The sequence below is a fragment of the Crinia signifera genome, chromosome 3, assembly GCF_055691185.1.
Source record: "Crinia signifera chromosome 3, ASM5569118v1, whole genome shotgun sequence".
In the NCBI taxonomy this organism is placed as follows: domain Eukaryota; kingdom Metazoa; phylum Chordata; class Amphibia; order Anura; family Myobatrachidae; genus Crinia; species Crinia signifera.
The window spans coordinates 25,376,877-25,397,870 of NC_139219.1; the positions used below are offsets into that span (position 1 = coordinate 25,376,877).

At 47.0% G+C, this 20,994-nt stretch overlaps 1 protein-coding gene across 3 annotated transcripts in view; it reads left to right on the forward strand.

The window, feature by feature from the left end:
* Positions 1-20,333, forward strand: part of CLIP4 (CAP-Gly domain containing linker protein family member 4) — a 61,571-nt gene extending 41,238 nt beyond the window's left edge. The window contains exons 10-17 of one of the 3 annotated variants that reach the window (XM_083175493.1): positions 1,051-1,128; positions 3,065-3,181; positions 4,852-4,986; positions 5,102-5,225; positions 6,249-6,313; positions 14,095-14,170; positions 18,524-18,890; positions 19,094-20,333. In XM_083175493.1, coding sequence (XP_083031619.1) covers positions 1,051-1,128; positions 3,065-3,181; positions 4,852-4,986; positions 5,102-5,225; positions 6,249-6,313; positions 14,095-14,170; positions 18,524-18,848 — 920 coding nt within the window. In that variant the 3' untranslated portion in view covers positions 18,849-18,890; positions 19,094-20,333. Of the gene's footprint in view, positions 1-1,050; positions 1,129-3,064; positions 3,182-4,851; positions 4,987-5,101; positions 5,226-6,248; positions 6,314-14,094; positions 14,171-18,523; positions 18,918-19,093 lie in introns of those variants that run through there. The other 2 variants (XM_083175492.1, XM_083175494.1) reach the window with 2 other exon arrangements.
* The last annotated feature ends 661 nt before the right edge of the window (positions 20,334-20,994 follow it).

Genomic DNA, 20,994 nt, shown 5'->3' on the forward strand with positions numbered 1-20,994 from the left:
GATTCACTGCTGTTTGCATTGAAAAGAGATGGGAAACGCGAGCTGTGGAAATAATAATACTAAAACAACACATTTTCTTTAATCCTTGCTGAAAGTGTTGCCATTAATATTTATTCTTGGAGTCTCTGCTGAGCTTGTATTCAGATATCAGTGCGACATGCTTTATGGCTGTGCCAGTGTAACGAGTGCTGCCTGCTCCCCTCTGTGTTATGTCCTTGTAGCTGCTGCCTGAAAGTACATTATGAATTTATTGTGCATAAACATTAGCACGACACCCGGTACAGGGGCACAGCCTATGTACACCTTTGGCCTATCAAGCGAATCTCTCATGTTAAATACAGCACCAATTTAAGGACACATTTACGAAGATGCTTAAGGCTACGTAAATGGATCTCTGGTCTCTGTTAGTAATCGTTCTTCCACACTGTTATATATATTTGACACTACAGGGGCAATGTGGAACTGCCGGCGGTTTGCAGGCATCAGTGAGATTCCGCCAAGTCTCTCCGATGTTTTGTTTAAAAGTGATGATCATTTAAAAGGCTAAAGAAGTCCGGTTTAACCTTTTCCGATTGTTGCCGCTTTAAAACATCGGGCAGACTGGATAGAATCTCACCGATGCCCGCCACTTGCAGACTGTGCCCTGTATTGGGTTTTGTCTCCTTGTGGACATCCCTTTCCGGTACTATTTAGTACTGATGCGGGGGATTATCCTGATTTGGGAACAAAGCAACAAAAAAATGTTGCACTTGGATAAAACCTACCGCAATGCATCTGGGGCAAATTCTTCTGATTATGTTTCCGTGTAGGGTAAATACGGTCTGCTTTTGCACGTAGCCCACAAATGTGGGTAGTTTTATCCCGTTTAGATCTGAACTAAGACCTGGCCCTCCCAATTTGAATGCTCTCTGCACACGTTACATCTGCCCCTCTGCAGTGAAGCATTTACCGAAGTTCAAGGCTACCCGATCTATTTTGATTTGCTCCCACCTCACAATCTGTCTCTTACATGCGCTATTTATGGTTTGTTCCTCTGTGTCTTTATTCCAGGGCTGATTCTCTCCAAGAAAAATGCGACCTCTCTTCAAAGCCGTGATGACTCCTCTAATCCTCTGCCTACAAAGAAAGGTGATCACTCGCTGAACGTACTCGTAGCAGCGATTCATTCTCCGTACAGCACAGAACAAAATGGGCAGCGACAGCTGGGGGTCTGTAATTCCATCTCTGAGGCTGGTTATTCACATAGAGGAGGAAGATGAAAGAGCCCCTCACAAATCTATTACCTCTGCTCTCTATCACTTCAGAGAATCCTCCAGAGCTCAAGTGTTTAGATTCACTGTCTGTAAATTAGAGACCTATGCCTCAGCAGCGTACCCCAATACAAAAGGGCTGATTTCTTTGTATATCTGCATGCACCTGGTAATGCCTGGCAGAGGAAAATGCGTGTTTCTGAAATCGTTTCACTGATGTGCGGTTATTCAGCGTGTTCTATAAGGTGATTGTTCAGTGTTAGTCATTTGGTGTTAGAAGTGGGGAACTCGTGACGGCTCTTTGTGTCCTCAAGAACCTGGATGAAGTGAACTTCAGCACAGAATATAAAGGGTTTCCCTTATGCTTTATTCTACACTAATGAAAAATCATTTTGTTTATCATTTGCGTTTGTTACAGAGAACCACTAATCAGTTTATGGGGGGGGGGTTATACTTTTGTCAAGTGGAGAGTCAGAGCTCTGCCCAGTCTAGAGTAGCGATGCCAGTGATTGAGAGTCAGAGCTTTGCCCAGTCTAGAGTAGCGATGCCAGTGGTGGAGAGTCAGAGCTCTGCCCAGTCTAGAGTAGGGATGCCAGTGGTGGAGAGTCAGAGCTCTGCCCAGTCTAGTGTAGGGATGCCAGTGGTGGAGAGCCAGAGCTCTGCCCAGTCTACAGTAGGGATACCAGTGGTGGAGAGTCAGAGCTCTGCCCAGTCTAGTGTAGGGATTCCAGTGGTGGAGAGTCAGAGCTCTGCCCAGTCTAGAGTAGGGATGCCAGTGGTGGAGAGTCAGAGCTCTGCCCAGTCTAGAGTAAGGATGCCAGTGGTGGAGAGTCAGAGCTGTGCCCAGTTTAGAGTAGGGATGCCAGTGGTGGAGAGTCAGAGCTCTGCCCAGTCTAGAGTAGCGATGCCAGTGGTGGAGAGTCAGAGCTCTGCCCAGTCTAGAGTAGCGATACCAGTGGTGGAGAGTCAGAGCTCTGCCCAGTCTAGAGTAGCGATGCCAGTGGTGGAGAGTCAGAGCTCTGCCCAGTCTAGTGTAGGGATGCCAGTGGTGGAGAGCCAGAGCTCTGCCCAGTCTAGTGTAGGGATGCCAGTGGTGGAGAGCCAGAGCTCTGCCTTGTCTAGAGAAGTGATGCCAGTGGTGGAGAGTCAGAGCTCTGCCCAGTCTAGAGTAGGGATGCCAGTGGTTGAGAGTCAGAGCTCTGCCCAGTCTAGAGTAGGGATACCAGTGGTGGAGAATCAGAGCTCTGCCCAGTCTAGAGTAGGGATACCAGTGGTGGAGAGCCAGAGCTCTGCCCAGTCTAGTGTAGGGATGCCAGTGGTGGAGAGCTAGAGCTCTGCCCAGTCTAGTGTAGGGATGCCAGTGGTGGAGAGCCAGAGCTCTGCCTTGTCTAGAGCAGTGAAGCCAGTGGTGGAGAGTCAGAGCTCTGCCCAGTCTAGTGTAGGGATACCAGTGGTGGAGAGCCAGAGCTCTGCCTTGTCTAGAGCAGTGATGCCAGTGGTGGAGAGTCAGAGCTTGCCCAGTCTAGAGTAGCGATGCCTGTTTCTTCTACACTGGAATCACTACTCTGGGTTAGGCAGAGCTCTCAGAGTCTCCAATGCTGATGTCATTTAACTGAACTGGACTACAATGGACATAGTTCTGTCTGCACAGCACTGGCGCCATTACTGATGGGCTCTGCATCGTCACCCTATACTGGGGTCTATCCTGCCCCTGCCGGCCCCCTTCTCTCCCGGCTAGCTGTATCATGTGTCACGTTCTACATGTATGTTGCTTATTATTGTTGCTTGCAGCTATTTTCCATTCCCTGTTTCAGTGTTCTACATCGGATCCAGCAGCTTCTCTTCTTGCTCTTCCGCATCCTCCTCTTCCTCCTTTCTAGAGGCCAAGCCGCCCCTTCCCGGTCGTCACCGGCTGCCGGCCTCCATTCCATGTAATATAATCCCTCTGGTCTTGTCCTTTGCTCTGGGTGATGGGTCTGGACTTCTCTGCACCATACCCCAATATTATTGCTGGGTCAGGGCCACCTCTACCTGCACTAAGATGCCTGAGATCTTGTTGCGCTCGCACCTTTGCTGAAGACGTGCGCGGTGACCTTTCGGTGACCTTAACGGCGCTATATAAAGAAAATGTATAAAATACGCCAATAATGTGGTTTTTTTATGCACTTATTTAAAATGCAAAGGTGTGAGTGTATCCGAAGTATAGTGAATTGTTCAATTTAGGGAGGTATTCAATCCCAGGCGCTATTTCCGTCAGGGGAAATCGCTCCCGCCGCCTGTTCAATGCTGCCGTTTCCGACAGCATTGGAGACCGATTTCGATAAAACGGATCTGACTTTTAAACTTGTCCGATCTGTTTTGTTGAAAACGGACGCGGATTGTTGAATTCACATCCGTTTCTTGACAATCTGCAGCCGTTTTCAGTGACGCGCTCACTTTACGACACTCAACAGCCGGTACAGTGAATTCCGTTTGTCAAGTTACAGCCGACCTGAGCTAAAACGGCTCGAGATTCCGACTGTCGGAATATCTAACTGAATACCCCCCTTAGTGATAGCTCATACCTGTGTTGGGGGTTAAAGGGGATCTGCTCACGTTTTAATTTTGTCCGCACTGCTTGCATGCTGTTATACCCAGAGTTATGTTTGTGTCTTTGCCACGTTCCCACCTCGCCCGGTCCCTATCACCAGACCAATGTTTATTCTTTTCACCCCCCTGCATTTCACGTTGTCACATTCCCCTCTGCTCCGTCACTGTGTTCTTCTGGAATGTAGTCAGTGTCTAGGTTGACCACTATTGGTTGACATGTGAAAATGTCTACATGCAAAGGTCAAAATGGAAAAAGGTCAATGTGAGGTTTTTCATGATTTTTTTTATTTTATTTTTTAAACAGATTACCATCCTATTTATTTATTTACAGTGTCTTAAGGTGCCCATACACGTGCCGATAATCGCATGCGTTTTGAACTTTTAAAGTTCAAAACGCATTGCATCGGCTTTAATTGCACCGTGTACCTGTGGGGATGCGATTCGCGTCCCCGCGGGTTACAGTATTATATAGCACAAAAAGTATCTGCAGGCAGTACTCCTTGTGCTTCATTGCATCGCATCACATCAGTTTTGGAGTACATGCGATGTCCATTACCTTAAAAAAAAAGGCTGAAATCGCATCGCACCCGCACCCGCACAGTGCAGCACATCGCATTGCATCCACTTCAAGTGCCAAAATCGCATGGCACCTTGAAGTTCAAAAACGCACAGCACACTGACATCGGTGCGTGTATGGGCACCTTTATATAGAGCCGCATATTCCGTTGCGCTTTACAATTGGAAACAACAGTGGTTAAACAAACTGTGTAGATACAAACCGATGCGGCCATAGATGGAGAATGAATGTGTTCTGAGCGTAGCTTAGCACCGTGCGTGAAGCTTGGCAAAGGGACTTGGTACACTTATACTGTATGGTGTTCATGTCAACCCATGTCAACACCACAAGTTTTTTTTTTTTAAAGTCATGTCGACCTTTTTTTCATGTAGACAGTTTGACTGTCGACCTTACAAACCATCCCTGCAGTTTTGTTACACTTGCCTTTCTTTGCAGGCGTACAGAACCCGGCGTCATCCCAGGTGGCTCCACCCGCGGAGCAGGCCGAATTCCAGCCTGGCGACCGCGTTCTCGTAGTCGGCCAGAGAATCGGCACCATAAGATTTTTTGGGAAGACTAACTTTTCCCCAGGTAGGTCGGCAAGGAACCCTGCGTGTGTCTGTGTACCCTTGAATCAGATTGTAGCTTTGTAATAGATGAATGGGCTCTGATCTACAATACTGACTCTATAATGTCCTTGCGGCAGGGTTGTGGTGCGGCATCGAGCTGGACAAGCCTCACGGTAAAAACAACGGCTCGATCTCTGGCGTTCAGTATTTTACCTGTCCCCCCAGACACGGAGTCTTTGCACCGCCGTCCAGAGTACAGAGGTGAGATCCTGCCCCAGTGACGTCGTACAGCCCGAAGCTGTATGCTGTACACTATCATCTTACATTGATATTGAGTTTGACATTCACTGAATTCTTGTGTTCTTATATATGCATTGCGTTACCACTGTACCGCTGTTCTAGGTCATCTCTATATAAAGTCTTATTATGAGCTGCAAATATCCTCTGTGGTGTAAACATTGGCTTTCTCTCCCATGATGGAGCGCTCCAAGTGATGAATACCCTTGACTAGTAAAGATGAAACGGAAATATATTTATATACAACATTCCCCGAGTGGCTTTCATTACGTTCTCAAGTGTCTTCTGTACATAGTAACGCTTCCCTATTCCCGTGTTGCTGATCAGCTCTGCGCATTTAACAGATCTATTGAAACCTTTCTTCTTGTACGGTCATAAATCTGATTTATTTTGCAACATCTCCCTTTGATTGATGGGCGTACGGTCCAGGCGGCGTAACAGGACCATCCGTAGGTTGGAGACTCTTCTGTTAATGAGAGGATTAGTGATGCAGGTCTCTGGTTGTTACTGGTGGAACCTTGTACAGACTTTTGTTCCACCTTGGTGTTATCGTGGAGCAAAGGAGAGAACTCTAGGTATTGGATGTTACCTATAAGAGGGCAAATGCCACTTTTTATAAACCACGAATAACTACGTGGTGTCTGAATAAGAAAGAAATGATTGGTGCCAATGCTTCTATGGAGGCCTGGAGGTTCCGTGGATGCAAAACCTCAACCTAAATATCCAGAGCGGGTGTGCACCGCGACCTCCACTGACGGCCATGTCCCCCATCTAGTACCGACCCTGACTGTGATCATAAATAATCCACCAACATCAACCTTCTGTCAATGTCGACCTAGGGTATGTCTGTAGTGACTGTTGACCTAGACATTGTCGAACCAGAATACCCTTGAGTATTTGGAGATTGTGTCTTACATGAGTCTCTGGTGTGATCTGGATGCCGGCCGCTTATAGGAAGCATTTAACTGACACATGTTGTTCTTGCAGGATCTCTGGATCCCTGGATTCCCTGTCCGAGATACCAGCAAGTAAATTGGATCACTCGTTCCCAGGTGCGTATTCCTCCCATCGGATATATCTGTAGCATAATATATGATTTCCTATATACCGGGTTTGCTTGTTACAACGTTGTCCCTATAACCGTTGGCCCAGTCCCTCTCACCCCGTAACAATAGAAACATAGAAACATAGAATTTGACGGCAGATAAGAACCATTTGGCCCATCTAGTCTGCCCCTTTTTTACCCTTCAGGTAAACTCAACCCTTTTTAATCCTTATTTCTTTGTAAGGATATTCATATGCCTATCCCAAGCATGTTTAAATTGTTCTACTGTCTTAGCCTCTACCACCTCTGATGGGAGGCTATTCCACTTATCCACTACCCTTTCTGTGAAGTAATTCTTTCTAACATTTCCCCTGAACCTACCTCCCTCCAGTTTCAGTGCATGTCCTCGTGTTTTATTACTTGTTTTCCTTTGAAGAAAATTTCCCACCTGTACTATGTTAAAACCCTTGATATATTTGAAGATTTCTATCATGTCCCCCCTTTCCCTTCTCTGCTCCAAACTATACATGTTAAGATCTTTTAGTCTATCCAGGTAAGTTTTGTGATGTAGGCCATGAACCATTTTAGTTGCCCTTCTTTGTACACTCTCCAATGTATTTATATCCTTCTGAAGATATGGCCTCCAGAACTGGACACAGTATTCCAGATGAGGTCGTACCAATGACCTATAAAGTGGCATTATTACGTCTTTTTTTCTGCTACTGATTCCTCTCCCTATGCAACCAAGCATCTGACTAGCCTTCCTCATTGCTTTGTTACATTGCCTCCCTGCCTTTAAGTCACTTGAAATAGTGACTCCTAGATCTCTTTCCTCCTCAGTAGTTTCCATTATAGTACCCTTGATACTATATTGAGCCTTTGGGTTTTTGAGTCCCAAGTGCATAATTTTGCATTTTTTAGCATTAAACTGTAGTTGCCATTCTCTTGACCAATTCTCAAGTTTACTTAGATCATCAGTCATTTGATTTACCCCTCCTGGTGTGTCTACTCTGTTGCATATCTTTGTATCATCTGCAAAAAGGCATACTTTCCCTTCAATACCATTTGCAATGTCACTGACAAAGATATTAAAGAGCACTGGTCCAAGTACAGATCCCTGGGGTACTCCACTGGTAACATGTCCCTCCATAGAATGCACTCCATTTACGACAACTGTCTGTTTCCTATCCTGCAACCAGGTTCTTATCCATTTAATTGTTTTATAATCCAATCCCACACTTTCAAGTTTATTTAGCAGCCTGCGATGTGGGACAGTGTCAAATGCCTTACTAAAGTCTAGATATGCCACATCTACAGCCCCCCCTTCATCTAGTATTTTGGTCACGGAGTCAAAAAAGTCAATGAGACTTGTTTGGCATGATCTCCCTGCAGTAAAACCATGCTGTTTTGGATCCTGTAAGTTGTTTAATTTAAGATATTCCACTATTCTTTCTTTTAATAGTGTTTCCATTATTTTCCCTACTACTGATGTAAGGCTCACTGGTCTGTAGTTACTTGCTTCTTCTTTGCTTCCGCTTTTGTGCAGTGGAACTACATTTGCTTTTCTCCAGTCCTCTGGAACTGCACCTGTATCTAGTGACTGGTTGAATAAATCTGTTAATGGCGCTACCAACACCTCTTTTAGTTCTTTTAGTATCCTTGGATGCACTCCGTCTGGCCCCATTGATTTATCCACTTTCAGTCTTGAAAGTTCTGTTAGGACTTTCTCCCTAGTAAATGTACCTCCATCTACCTTATTTTTATAAATGTCCTTGCAACTTAACTGTGGTCCCTTCCCTTCTCCTTCTATAGTGAATACAGAGCAAAAGTAATTATTTAGCTGATCTGCAATTGCCTTGTCTCCCTCCACCAAATTCTCAGTGTCTGTCCGCAGTCTTATTATTCCTCCATTTGATTTTCTCCTTTCATTTATATACTTAAAAAAAGTTTTGTTTCCTTTATCTACCGACTGAGCCATTTTCTCCTCAGCTTGTGCCTTGGCACGCCTGATCACTTTCTTAGCCTCTTTGCGTCTGGCAAGATACACTTCTTTGTCATTATTATTTTGAGTCTGCTTGTATGTCCTAAAGGCCATCTTTTTTGCTTTTACACTAGTTGATACCTCTTTTGTAAACCACACTGGCTTCCTTTTCCTGGTACTTTTCTTAACCATTTTGATACAAAGGTCCGTTGCCTTTAGTATTGCACTTTTTAATTTTCTCCACCTCTCCTGCACTCCTTTCAAGTTCGTCCAATCCGCTAATGAGTCGCTTAAACATCTCCCCATTTTTGCAAAGTCAGCCTTCCTAAAATCCAACACCTTAGTTTTTGTGTGACTGGAGTTGGACCCTGACTTGATACTAAACCATACTGCTTGATGATCACTGGATCCCAGGTTCTCACCCACATATATGTCTGATATCCTGTCACCATTTGTGAGTATTAAATCTAATATTGAGTCTTTGCGAGTAGGCTCCCTCACCAATTGCTTGAGAGAGGCTCCCTGTAGGGAATTTAGAAATTTGCCACTTGTAGATGATCTTGCAAAAGACTCCTCCCAATTCACATCAGGTAGATTAAAGTCTCCCATGATTATGACTTCTCCCTTTAAAGCCATTTTAGTGACATCAAGCAATAGGCTCCTGTCCAAATCCTGCCCCTGGCCTGGTGGCCTATAGATGACCCCAGTACGAATAATGTCCTTCTCCCCCATTTCTATGGTCACCCAAAGGGCCTCAGTTTTTTCTTCAATATTTTGTATTAAAGTAGCATTTATGTTTTTCTTTACATACATTGCTACCCCTCCTCCGATTCTTCCCATTCTGTCCTTCCTAAATAAATTGTATCCTGGTATAGCTACGTCCCAGCCATGGTTCTCATTCCACCATGTCTCTGTGATAGCCACAATGTCTAGGTCATCCCTTGTCATTATTGCTATTAGATCAGGAATTTTGTCTCCTAGGCTTCTAGCATTTGCACACATAGTTTTAAACATTTTGCCTGTGCATCTGTTATTCCTAGCCATGTTCATACAGTACAAAATTGAAATCTAAAGTTGAAATTACCTGTTTGATGATGTTGTTCAATGTCTGTTTTTATTTTTTACTGTTCAGAAAAGCTGCAGGTCACTAATTCTAAGAATATAGTGAGTCTGTTCAGGTCAGGCTACACCTGAACACTAATGGCCAAAGGAGATAATTTGCACTGTGTTTGAGTAGACATCAGGCAGAATGCAACACTAAACTATGCTTCACTGAACAACTTCACCAAACAAGTAATAACAATTACAAACAATTCATTAAATCAGAACTTTTCAAATCATACAAGAGTTTGCATAACACAGAAATAAAGAGAGCATATTGGAGATGAATTACATACTCTTGAGGTATCAATGCAGTCCATGTGTGTTTTTGTTGATTTGTAGTAGTTTGCCATCAGTTTTCCTTCGGTGTAACGCAGGTATAACGCTTGTAGTTATGACTCTGTTTTCCCACTTTAAAACGGTCCACTTCAATACAGGGCCAGGGCCACAGCCTATCCGGCCACAGCCGTATGCAATGAGAACTAATATACTCTAACAATGCCTTCTTCCCAATTTCCAATAATTGGAAGAATCTACACCCTCTGGCTTCTTTGTCCTCTGTAATGTTATAACTGACACTAAAGTAGCAGCAACATACGCCAAGACATGGCGCCCCCTGCTGGCTTACCCTGGTTATTTACATGAACTCCGTTTCTACACAGGATCTTGGGTACTAATATTCTATAGCCCATAGTGACCCAGCCACAATCTGCGTTAAGTCCAGTCAGGCGATGAAAGGTCATGTGACGGTTGCTGCTGTTGTGCTGTTATTATGGAACCCCGCCATGTTATTTATAGCAGCGACCTCATAAAGATTCTCTTGTGCAAGGCATTGCGAATTCCCAGCAACAGTCAGAAATCATATAGGACACGGTGTGTTCGTTGTTGCTAGGGCTTAACGTCCGCAGTTGTGACTGTACAGGACACCACAATGTTCCATCACCCTACTAATAGAAGTAATGTGAGAAGGAGCTAACGCTCAGATCTGTCCACAAGTGATTTGCAAAGAGGTCATTAGTGTTTCCCCTGCTTCTGTAAGGATACGCTGGTCTTTCTGCATGCATGTTACTGCTGTAAGGATACGCTGGTCTTTCTGCATGCTTGTTACTGCTGTATGGATACGCTGGTCTTTCTGCAGGCTTGTTACTGCTGTAAGGATATGCCGGTCTTTCTGCATGCATGTTACTGCTGTATGGATATGCTGGTCTTTCTGCATGCATGTTACTGCTGTAAGGATACGCTGGTCTTTCTGCATGCATGTTACTGCTGTAAGGATACGCTGGTCTTTCTGCATGCTTGTTACTGCTGTATGGATACGCTGGTCTTTCTGCAGGCTTGTTACTGCTGTAAGGATATGCCGGTCTTTCTGCAGGCTTGTTACTGCTGTATGGATATGTTGGTCTTTCTGCAGGCTTGTTACTGCTGTATGGATATGCTGGTCTTTCTGCATGCATGTTACTGCTGTATGGATATGCCGGTCTTTCTGCATGCTTGTTACTGCTATAAGGATATGCCGGTCTTTCTGCAGGTATGTTACTGCTAAAAGGATACGCCGGTCTTTCTGCAGGCTTGTTACTGCTGTATGGATATGCCGGTCTTTCTGCAGGCATGTTACTGCTGTATGGATATGCCGGTCTTTCTGCATGCATGTTACTGCTATAAGGATACGCCGGTCTTTCTGCAGGCTTGTTACTGCTGTATGGATATGCCGGTCTTTCTGCATGCTTGTTACTGCTGTATGGATATGCCGGTTTTTCTGCATGCTTGTTACTGCTGTATGGATATGCCGGTCTTTCTGCATGCTTGTTAGTACTGTATGGATATGCCGGTCTTTCTGCAGGCTTGTTACTGCTATAAGGATATGCTGGTCTTTCTGCATGCTTGTTACTGCTGTATTTGTATCATTACTGTCTGCCATGCTCACATGACACATGCGTGTAGTTAGATCACTATGGGCCTTATTCGAGTTCACTCTTTCTGACAAAATCCTTCTTAGATGGACAAAACCATGTGCACTGCAGGGGGGCAGATGTAACATGTGCAGATAGAAATAGATTTGGTGATTTTTTGGTGATTGTTTGCAGGGTAAATACTGGCTGCTTTGTTTTAACACTGCAATATAGATCTCACTTTGAAGTAAAACCCCACCCAAATCTAATTAGATCTGCACAAGTTACATCTGCCCCACCTGCAGTGCACATGGTTTTGTCCATCTAAGAAGGATTTTGTCTGAAAGAGTGAACTCGAATAAGGCCCTATGAGAGTTAAGTGGGGGTGAGTATGGATCGAGGTGACCAAGAATTAGATCACTCCGAGACACACCTCCTGGCGCTTAGCAGTTTTTAAAGTTAAATTATAATAATAAATTAGGTTTTTTCAGCTGCAGCATGCACTTCTGTGAGCCCGTCTCGACTCACACAAAAAAAGAATAGAAGGGGGGGTCGAAGTGGATTGCGCTGCTGGTTATGAAGATTTGAAAAACACACACTGGTTGGCTGAGAGAAGATGAATGAAGTGCTGGACACACTGTTAAATTTATAGTTTTTATATGGAAAAATACATCAATACAAATACATACATTTAATACATACAGATAATCAATAAAATTATGCTAAAATATCTCATAAAGAGAAATCCCTTGGTTGGGAGAAAATATATCTTTAGCCAGCAGACTTACAGCCAAGTAGCCTGTTTTATAGGGTTAAATAACCATGAATAGAGGGTGGTGATTGTGGTGGTATATGGAAGATCTCCCAAAGAACACAGGTACTAGTATTTCCCTCTCTGATCAGTGTACTCCGGTCTCATAATCGTTGCGGCGTTTTGAAGTGCAGCCGGTAAATCCAGTGTGCAGCAATTACTGTTCTTGTTGGTGCTTATTACACTATGAGGGTTTTTCTTTTCTTTTTTTTTACTGCAAATTTGTTTGGAGATTTGAAAGCCTTGGTGTCGTTTATTCAGTCTGTGCTTGGTCTTGCTGGCTATTCTGCGAGGCGCGGCAACTTAATTAACAGCACAATCAGATGCTGCTGCGTAAGCAGATTCAAACTTTGTGCCTTTCCCAACGGAAATATTAAGGCGCACAAGAAAATCCGTGGTGCGGAGGGGAAACTGTTTCTCTCTCTCTTACATAATTAATTGAGCTGTTTTATTATACACAAAAGAGCCAATACTTGTAGAACACAACTTTCTGTAAGTTTGGCAGCAATGTGTGGGGTTTGTGGGACCTAGTACAATTCTATGCTGTGTCCCTGCTCTGGGTTATCTGTTCTGGGTTATCTGTCGCTAATATCCAGCTCCTGTGTCTAATCCTGTTTATCTAGCACTTGGCTTTCCCGCAGACTTCATGCGTAGGTTTATGTCCTCTTCTCTCTATGTCCAACCACCATTGCTACATCACATACTTTACTGTTGATGTTGGTTAGGTGATGCACGGCTAGTGGCCAGTAGTGCATGTCGGGGCTGATGTTAGATGATTTGCCTCTAGTGGCCAGTAGTACACGTCGGGGCTGTTGTTGGCTAGGTGATGCACCACTAGTGGTCAGCAGTACACGTCTGGGCTGATGTTGGCTAGATGGTGCACGGCTAGTGGCTGGCAGTACACGTCTGGGCTGATGTTGGCTAGATGATGCACGGCTAGTGGCCGGCAGTACACGTCTGGGCTGATGTTGGGTAAGTGATGCGCCACTAGTGGCCGGCAGTACACGTCTGGGCTGATGTTGGCTAAGTGATGCACAGCTAGTGGCCATCAGTACACGTCTGGGCTGATGTTGGCTAGATGATGCACGGCTAGTGGCTGGCAGTACATGTCTGGGCTAATGTTGGCTAGATGATGCGCCACTAGTGGCCGGTAGTACACGTCTGGGCTGATGTTGGCTAAGTGATGCGCCACTAGTGGCCGGCAGTGCACGTCTGGGCTGATGTTGGCTAGATGATGCACGGCTAGTGGCCGGCAGTGCACGTCTGGGCTGATGTTTGCTAGGTGATGCACGGCTAGTGGCTGGCAGTACACGTCTGGACTGATGTTGGCTAGATGATGCATGGATAGTAGCCAGCAGTACACGTCAGGGCTGATTTTGGCTAGAAGATGCATGGATAGTAGCCAGCAGTACACGTCAGGGCTGATGTTGGCTAGATGATGCATGGATAGTAGCCAGCAGTACACGTCAGGGCTGATGTTGGCTAAATGATGCATGGATAGTAGCCAGCAGTACACGCCTGGGCTGATGTTGGCTAGATGATGCCCAGCTATTGGCTAGCAGTGCACGTATGGGCTGATGTTGGTTAGATGATGCACGGCTAGTGGCCAGCAGTACACGTCTGGGCTGATGTTGGCTAGATGATGCATGTGTCTGAGGGCTGTTGGATGGGGTTCCCTGAAGGAATACCCCACATTAATGAGGCGCCATGTGTTTTAAGATAGGTAGGTAATAAAGGGACGGTCTTTTATCATTGTCTTAAGGTGCCCACACACGCACCGATCCCGGCGATGCGATGGGGTGCGCGCTCCCGAGGCACCTCATCGCACAGTACAAAAAGAATGTGCTGCACATACTTTTTGTACTAGCTTTTTATCGCATCGCATGCACATCGCATGCACAAGGCATACGATGCGATGCTATGTGTGCTAGTTAAGCACAGAACGCACGCCGGGATCGATGCGTCTGTGGGCACCTTTAATACTGTGTTGTCTCTGGTTTTTCTAGGGTTCAAGAGAAGTCTCAGCTCCACATCTACTGCAGCCTCCCAGAAAGAAATTGATCGCAGGCATTCGTTCGGCAGGTACAGTATTTACTGCAATAAATAATTTTTTTAAACATTTTTTTTTAAAGGTTTTCCTATTTTTGCAAATGTGGATTCTGCATTTTCAATCAAAGGGCGGTGGCACCTGATCTAGCTATTTTTCATTCAAAATAGGCTCAGGAATGTTTGTCGTTGGTAAAGAGATTACGGAACATAATTTCCTGCATGTTCCGTGTCCATGTGGACAGTCTGGAAGTGGTCCACACATGAAAAGGTCGACCTTAGTTTTAATTAATGTTAATGAATGTGGTTTGATAGCTCTGTGCCGCCTCTAGTACTAGTTTCACCAGCTTCCACCCGTCCTGTTCCGCATGTTCATTAGAGCAGTTGCTCAAGTTTGCTACATACTAGGCCAACAGACCAGGCGTCCGTCCAGTCTGCTGACCTTTTTGATGATTATGCCTGATGTCACAACTTGGGCGGGATTTACATGTGCCCGCCTAGTTGTGACATCAGTCACTAGCGGCCTCTGCAGCAAGTTTATGGACAGTTGGCAGCGCACATTGCACCGATATATCTGCAGATAGATCAGCCGTACCAACCAACGCAATATGTTGGTAAACAACATCGTTCAGGTGTATCGGGGGTATGGCCAGAGCTGATTGTGTGGTACTTTATCTCTCTCTACCCTATTACCTATCATACATCTGCCACCATTGAGACCGGCAAGTTCTCCGTAAAACTCCAATATATTTCAGAGCACGGAGGGTCCCATAGCTAATGTTTGTGTAAATGACCCTTTGGTACTAGCAAGATGTTCTTCATGTAGTTCTCCTACTGCTCTCTAGAATCCACAAATGATACTTATTTGCTCTAGGACACTGCAGGGTTCACGATCCGGTGTGGTGTAGCTCACAGGCGATGTCTAATCAGATGGTCAATAAATAGGTCGACACCAAAAGTTAGTCCAACAGTGACAAAAGTAACAACAATGTCTATGTCTAACTCAGGGGTCCCAAACTGTGCGCCGCCGCTTCCTGGGTTGCCGCAGCCAGTGCACACATAGACGCAACCGCAGTGCAAGCGGGGAGTGAGCTGAACGGCACCCTGGGAGGGTATGGGGGGGGGGGGGGGGGAGTGGTGTCAGCCTGGAGAGACAAGGAGGGATGAGGACTAAGAGGGGGCTTACGTGCAACTGGTAAAAGTCAGTAGTCAGATCTTGCACTCACTTGCTATGCTGGCCACTATGTGGTGCTCCGGGGCAGGAGGCTTTGCTGCTGCCTGGGCAGCTCACTCTGTGCAGTAAGGTGGGATCTGCCTTCAGCCCCTGTGCGCTGTGAAGGCACCAGGCCCAGACTGATGCCGGCTGCTCCCTGCAATAGCCTGGCCGCCTGCCAGATCACCATCCACAGCCTCTCCTGCTGGGAGCAGCCTCTCCTCTCCCACTGGGCTTCCGGGCACAGAAAGGGCAAAGGGGTCTGCTGGGTACAGGGAGAGGGCAGAGGGGTCTGCTGGGTACAGGGAGAGGGCAGAGGGGTCTGCTGGGTACAGGGAGAGAGCAGAGGGGTCTGCTGGGTACAGGGAGAGGGCAGAGGGGTCTGCTGGGTACAGGGAGAGGGCAGAGGGGTCTGCTGGGTACAGGGAGAGGGCAGAGGGGTCTGCTGGGTACAGGGAGAGGGCAGAGGGGTCTGCTGGGTGCAGGGAGAGGGGCAGAGGGGTCTGCTGGGTGCAGGGAGAGGGGCAGAGGGGCCTGCTGGGTGCAGGGAGAGGGGCAGAGGGGCCTGCTGGGTGCAGGGAGAGGGGCAGAGGGGCCTGCTGGGTGCAGGGAGAGGGGCAGAGGGGCCTGCTGGGTGCAGGGAGAGGGGCAGAGGGGCCTGCTGGGTGCAGGGAGAGGGGCAGAGGGGCCTGCTGGGTGCAGGGAGAGGGGCAGAGGGGCCTGCTGGGTGCAGGGAGAGGGGCAGAGGGGCCTGCTGGGTGCAGGGAGAGGGGCAGAGGGGCCTGCTGGGTGCAGGGAGAGGGGCAGAGGGGCCTGCTGGGTGCAGGGAGAGGGGCAGAGGGGCCTGCTGGGTGCAGGGAGAGGGGCAGAGGGGCCTGCGGGGTGCAGGGAGAGGGGCAGAGGGGCCTGCGGGGTGCAGGGCAGAGGGGCCTGCGGGGTGCAGGGAGAGGGGCCTGCGGGGTGCAGGGAGAGGGGCAGAGGGGCCTGCGGGGTGCATGGAGAGGGGCCTGCCGGGTGCAGGGAGAGGGGCGTGCGGGGCGCAGGGAGAGGGGCCTGCGGGGCGCAGGGAGAGGGGCAGAGGGGCCTGCTGGGCGCAGGGAGAGGGGCCTGCTGGGCGCAGGGAGAGGGGCAGAGGGGCCTGCTGGGCGCAGGGAGAGGGGCAGAGGGGCCTGCTGGGCGCAGGGAGAGGGGCAGAGGGGCCTTCTGGGCGCAGGGAGAGGGGCCTGCTGGGCGCAGGGAGAGGGGCCTGCTGGGCACAGGGAGAGGGGCAGAGGGGCCTGCTGGATACAGGGGGGGCAGTGGTGACTGTGTACACACATTTTTTTTTAACATGGGTCCAGGTGACCAGGGTGCCTTGAAAAAGTCATGGAGACCCAAAGGGTGCCTCGGGCTGAAAAAGTTTGGGAACCACTGGTCCAACTGATGCATGTCTTATTACTTTAGTCAATGGCTAACTTTTGGTGTTGAGGTATTGACTGCCCGTCTAGCATGTTCTGGAACCCTCGCGTTCTCCGCTCCAGGGCAGCAGTGTCACTAGAGGATCCTTTGCGTCCGCATTACACTAATAATGAAGGTTCCCTATGACAGCTGCCAGAATGTGTCTTACTCTGTGTTATCCAATAGGCCTGGACGACGTCCACATTAGTTGTGTATCTCCTGATGTCGGTAGCACCCCAGGGAACTGCAAACCCGACCAAATGTAGTAAGTTATACTGAGTGCTGCGGATAGAAGGGTAATAGGAAGCCGGATTCCTAATCCTCCTCTGCATAGAAAGACACCGGCGTGAAGCCTCACAGGTCCCCGTTTCTGTTTTGAAGATGGTAATTAATAGGGCTTGAAAGCTCTGTGCCGCCTCTTTATAGAACCAGTCTTTGACCAGCTTCCCCCTTCATGTTCCGCGCGTTCATTAGAGCAGGTGCCGGCTGCACATTTCGCAGCCCGTAGCACTGTGTACAGGTACCATTGATGCGCAGAACAAGTGGATGCTTTCAGAAGGGGAACAATTGTACCGTTTCCCTCTTTGTACGGCCACCGGCTCGGAACGGCTTCACGCGGCTCCTTTCTGAAGTCGTTTTTTCTGTAAGCGTGCGCGCAAAGAGCATTCTCGCAGCGAGCCTTAGAGAATGCACACCCCTAATGCAAGTCATTTGGTTAAATGAGTGACGGGATGCGTCAACGGTGGCTTTAAAGGACTTCTGCCCGTGTGGCGCGGTGGAGACGCGGCGTGCAGCAAATGTGGCTCAGCGGGGCGCGCATTTAATGATCGCCCTCTGTAATCCTCTGCTGCTTTTAGCCGCGCACCTTCTTTCAGCCACATCGCTGAACATAATAATAACGTACAGATGTCGACAAAGCAAGCTCCGCATTCAGCCGAAGAATAGACCGCCAAATGTACCATTCCCGAACACCCCCGAACTTGTTCTAACATAACTTCAGAGACGCCTGATTCATTCAAAGGGTTTACTGTAAAACAAGGAGTATTCTGCTAGTGTGAGCCTGTAGCAGTAACTGAGGGACAGTATACAGAGACGGGGACAGCTGCCCTGTATTATGTGACGGAGTGCAGCTATGCGATATTCCGCCCCTGGCACAAAGGGCTATTGTTCTCTATTCCACTAAGCTGCGTCATAGTGATACAGAGTCCTCCTCGTCATTGTACAGGTCCAGTGTTTATGTGATAAAGGGAACACAATGGTTTGTCCTCCCCTAGGGCAGAGAAACTGCATATACTGGACAGGTGTATCAGGTCATTGGACGCCTCCAGGCACTGTTGAAGGTCTGACTCTTTAGTGTAGGTATATGTTTGGCTGTGACTTGTAGTGCAGCTTTTCTTGCAGGTACACAGGTTGGCCCGTCCACTGGTTGTGTGTTGAGGAAGAACTGATGTCTTTTTTTATTTTTTATTAGTTTCTCATTTCCTATTTTTTTGCTGGTTCTAAGTGTCAATGCCCGTGCCTCACACATTTCCCATTGTATGGTTCTCTTTTTGTCTCCCCTTCATCTGTCTTCCTCTGAACCTGTGCACTAGGGTGTGGAGGGAGAATAGAATAGTGTGCCGAGCATAGACACTTTGATGGTGTACATGTCGATTATGTATAAATGCTGTCCTGAATAGACAGGTGCCAGTCTTGAACTGAACAATAGTAACGGCCCTCTCCTCCTCCCCTGTGACCAGGCCTCGGAAGCCGGTTCTCCGTCGGAGTTGGAGCAGCACAAGTTCCACCAGCACTAGCGACGGGGCTGTGAAGCTACACAAGGGTTCTCAGGTCCTGTTGACCAGCTCCAGCGAGATGGCTGTCATCCGGTACATCGGCCCTACAGACTTTGCTCCCGGTGTGTGGCTGGGCCTGGAGCTCCGTTCCGCCAAGGGAAAGAACGACGGATCGGTCGGAGATAAGAGGTACTTCCACTGCAAGCAGAACCACGGTGTCCTGGTCAGGCCGGGAAGAGTAACCTACAGGGGAATTAATGGATCCAAACTTGTGGATGAGACCTGCTGACCCAGAAGCCAATATACACAAGAGCTGGGTCTGTGACAATCGGTAATACTAATCTTCTGATGCAAGGGATATTTTTTTATATGTAGTCTTTGTTTTCTCTGCTTCTTCCCCCTCTTGGTTGCAAGGTTTTTATGTTGTTTTTTTTCTTAATTTAAGATTATGTATTATGGGTTATGTTCATCCCCAAATCCTGTACGGCTCCACATTTATGCCGACGTACAGGCTGACTGGATATGTTCTTGCAGGAATCCTACAACGCCATAATTGATTCTGTACCTTTAGGGTACCTGGTGAATGATCGTAGACTACCCGCCTGCTCGTTACACGCACTTATGGCAAGCTACACAACGTCTTAGGTGCCAGACGGGCCGTACGGCCACAGCGGTGTATGTCTCAGGGCGGATTATCTCCGCCCCCAACTAATCAGACTTTTGTTGTGGCTGCAATGTGGGAATTTTGGCTCCAGTCTCGCAAGAATGCACCTACTGTCCAATGGCAAAGATCCAGTAGCAGAACAGAGGCACTTTAAAATCTTATTTGTCATTTACGTTTTTTCTTGTTTCTACTTTTTATGTCATTTACGTTTTTTCTTGTTTCTACTTTTTTTGTCATTTACGTTTTTTCTTGTTTCTACTTTTTTTGTCATTTACGTTTTTTCTTGTTTGTAAGTATTACTTTTGCTACATGTTAGGAGGTGCAATAGCTGATTTAGCAACTGAATCCTCAGGACGAGGGCAAACCCATGTATAAATTCACGACTTCCAGTCCAGTAGTCTGTCAGGAATCCTCACGGCCATTTGCACAAACTGTGTCACAGTCGGAAAGGCGACTAAAACCTTTTTTTCAATCAGAATTGTTTTTCAGATCTCGAAATTTCTTAATGTTTGTTCTACTCCAAAATCGAGCGACACAAATTTGATTTGTCATTCGTAAAAATGAACAATCATATGTCAATTGTGTTGATTTGGCTGGGCTCCAACATTGTCGCCTACATCCTAATATAAGCCATTTTGTATCAGAACTTTATGAGAATCTAAATAGGCTTTAGATCCAGTCTGAGACTTCTCCTTGCACACTGTACGATGTTCTCCCTCACACATTAAGTAGGTGTATTGTGCACGCTCACTCAGGAACGGAGATTTGACCGGCTGACGCATTTCGTGGTTTTCCTTTTCTTTATTTATGAAATTATCCCAGCTGTATTTTTGTTGTCACTCTGCCGGATGATACCTTCACTCAGACTCCCCATGAGAGCTACTTATAATCTCCCCCCTTACACTCTGGATGCGTATACTGTGTGCCCCCCCGCAGGAACTGAGATTTTTCCTGCTACCGCGTTTCGTAAAAATAAATACAAATAATGATCCCAGCTATTTCTGTGGACAGTCACTTGGGGGGGGGGGGGGGCACGATACCTTCACTCGACTCCCCATGAGAGATACTTATAATCTTCCCCCTTACACTGTGAATGCGTATACTGTGTGCCCCCCCCCCCCCCCCCCGCAGGAACTGAGATTTTTTCTGCTAACGCGTTTTTTTTTAAAATAATAATAATCTCAGATATTTCTGTGGACAGTCATTTGGGGGGGGGGGGGGGGGGGGGGGATTGTTTCACTCCCCATGAGGGCACCTGACCTGCTCCTGATGAAAGTTCTATTGCTTTGACCTCCACAAAATATCTGATATTAAAATTCATTATGTTTTTTTTTTTTTTTTTTTCTCGTTTCCCAAAATACTGTTCTGTTCCCATCTCCCAAACACTTGTGCTGTGCGCTTCTCAGCGGAGAACTGTCCCTGTGCTTTTAGTCGTGTTGTATAAAGGGATGCTCGTCTCTTAGCAGAAGACACTCCGGGTTCTGTTATCTATATTTCATACAGGAAAATAATACATTAAGCTAAAAGGGCTTCAAAGCCCGCGGAGGCCAGAGAATGTCATTTATTCATCTTTAGAAGAGTCTTGAACTTTATATTTGAGGTCATATTTTAATGTGATTTCTATTCGGTTAAGAGTTTGATCATTGAATGACCTACAGTAGGTGGATACCTGCCATGGAGTACATAGGATGTAATATGTAAAAGGGAAATTTACTTCCTCTGGGAAATGTTAGGCTAACAAGCAGCAATTTCAGCCCATGTACTTTGGGAG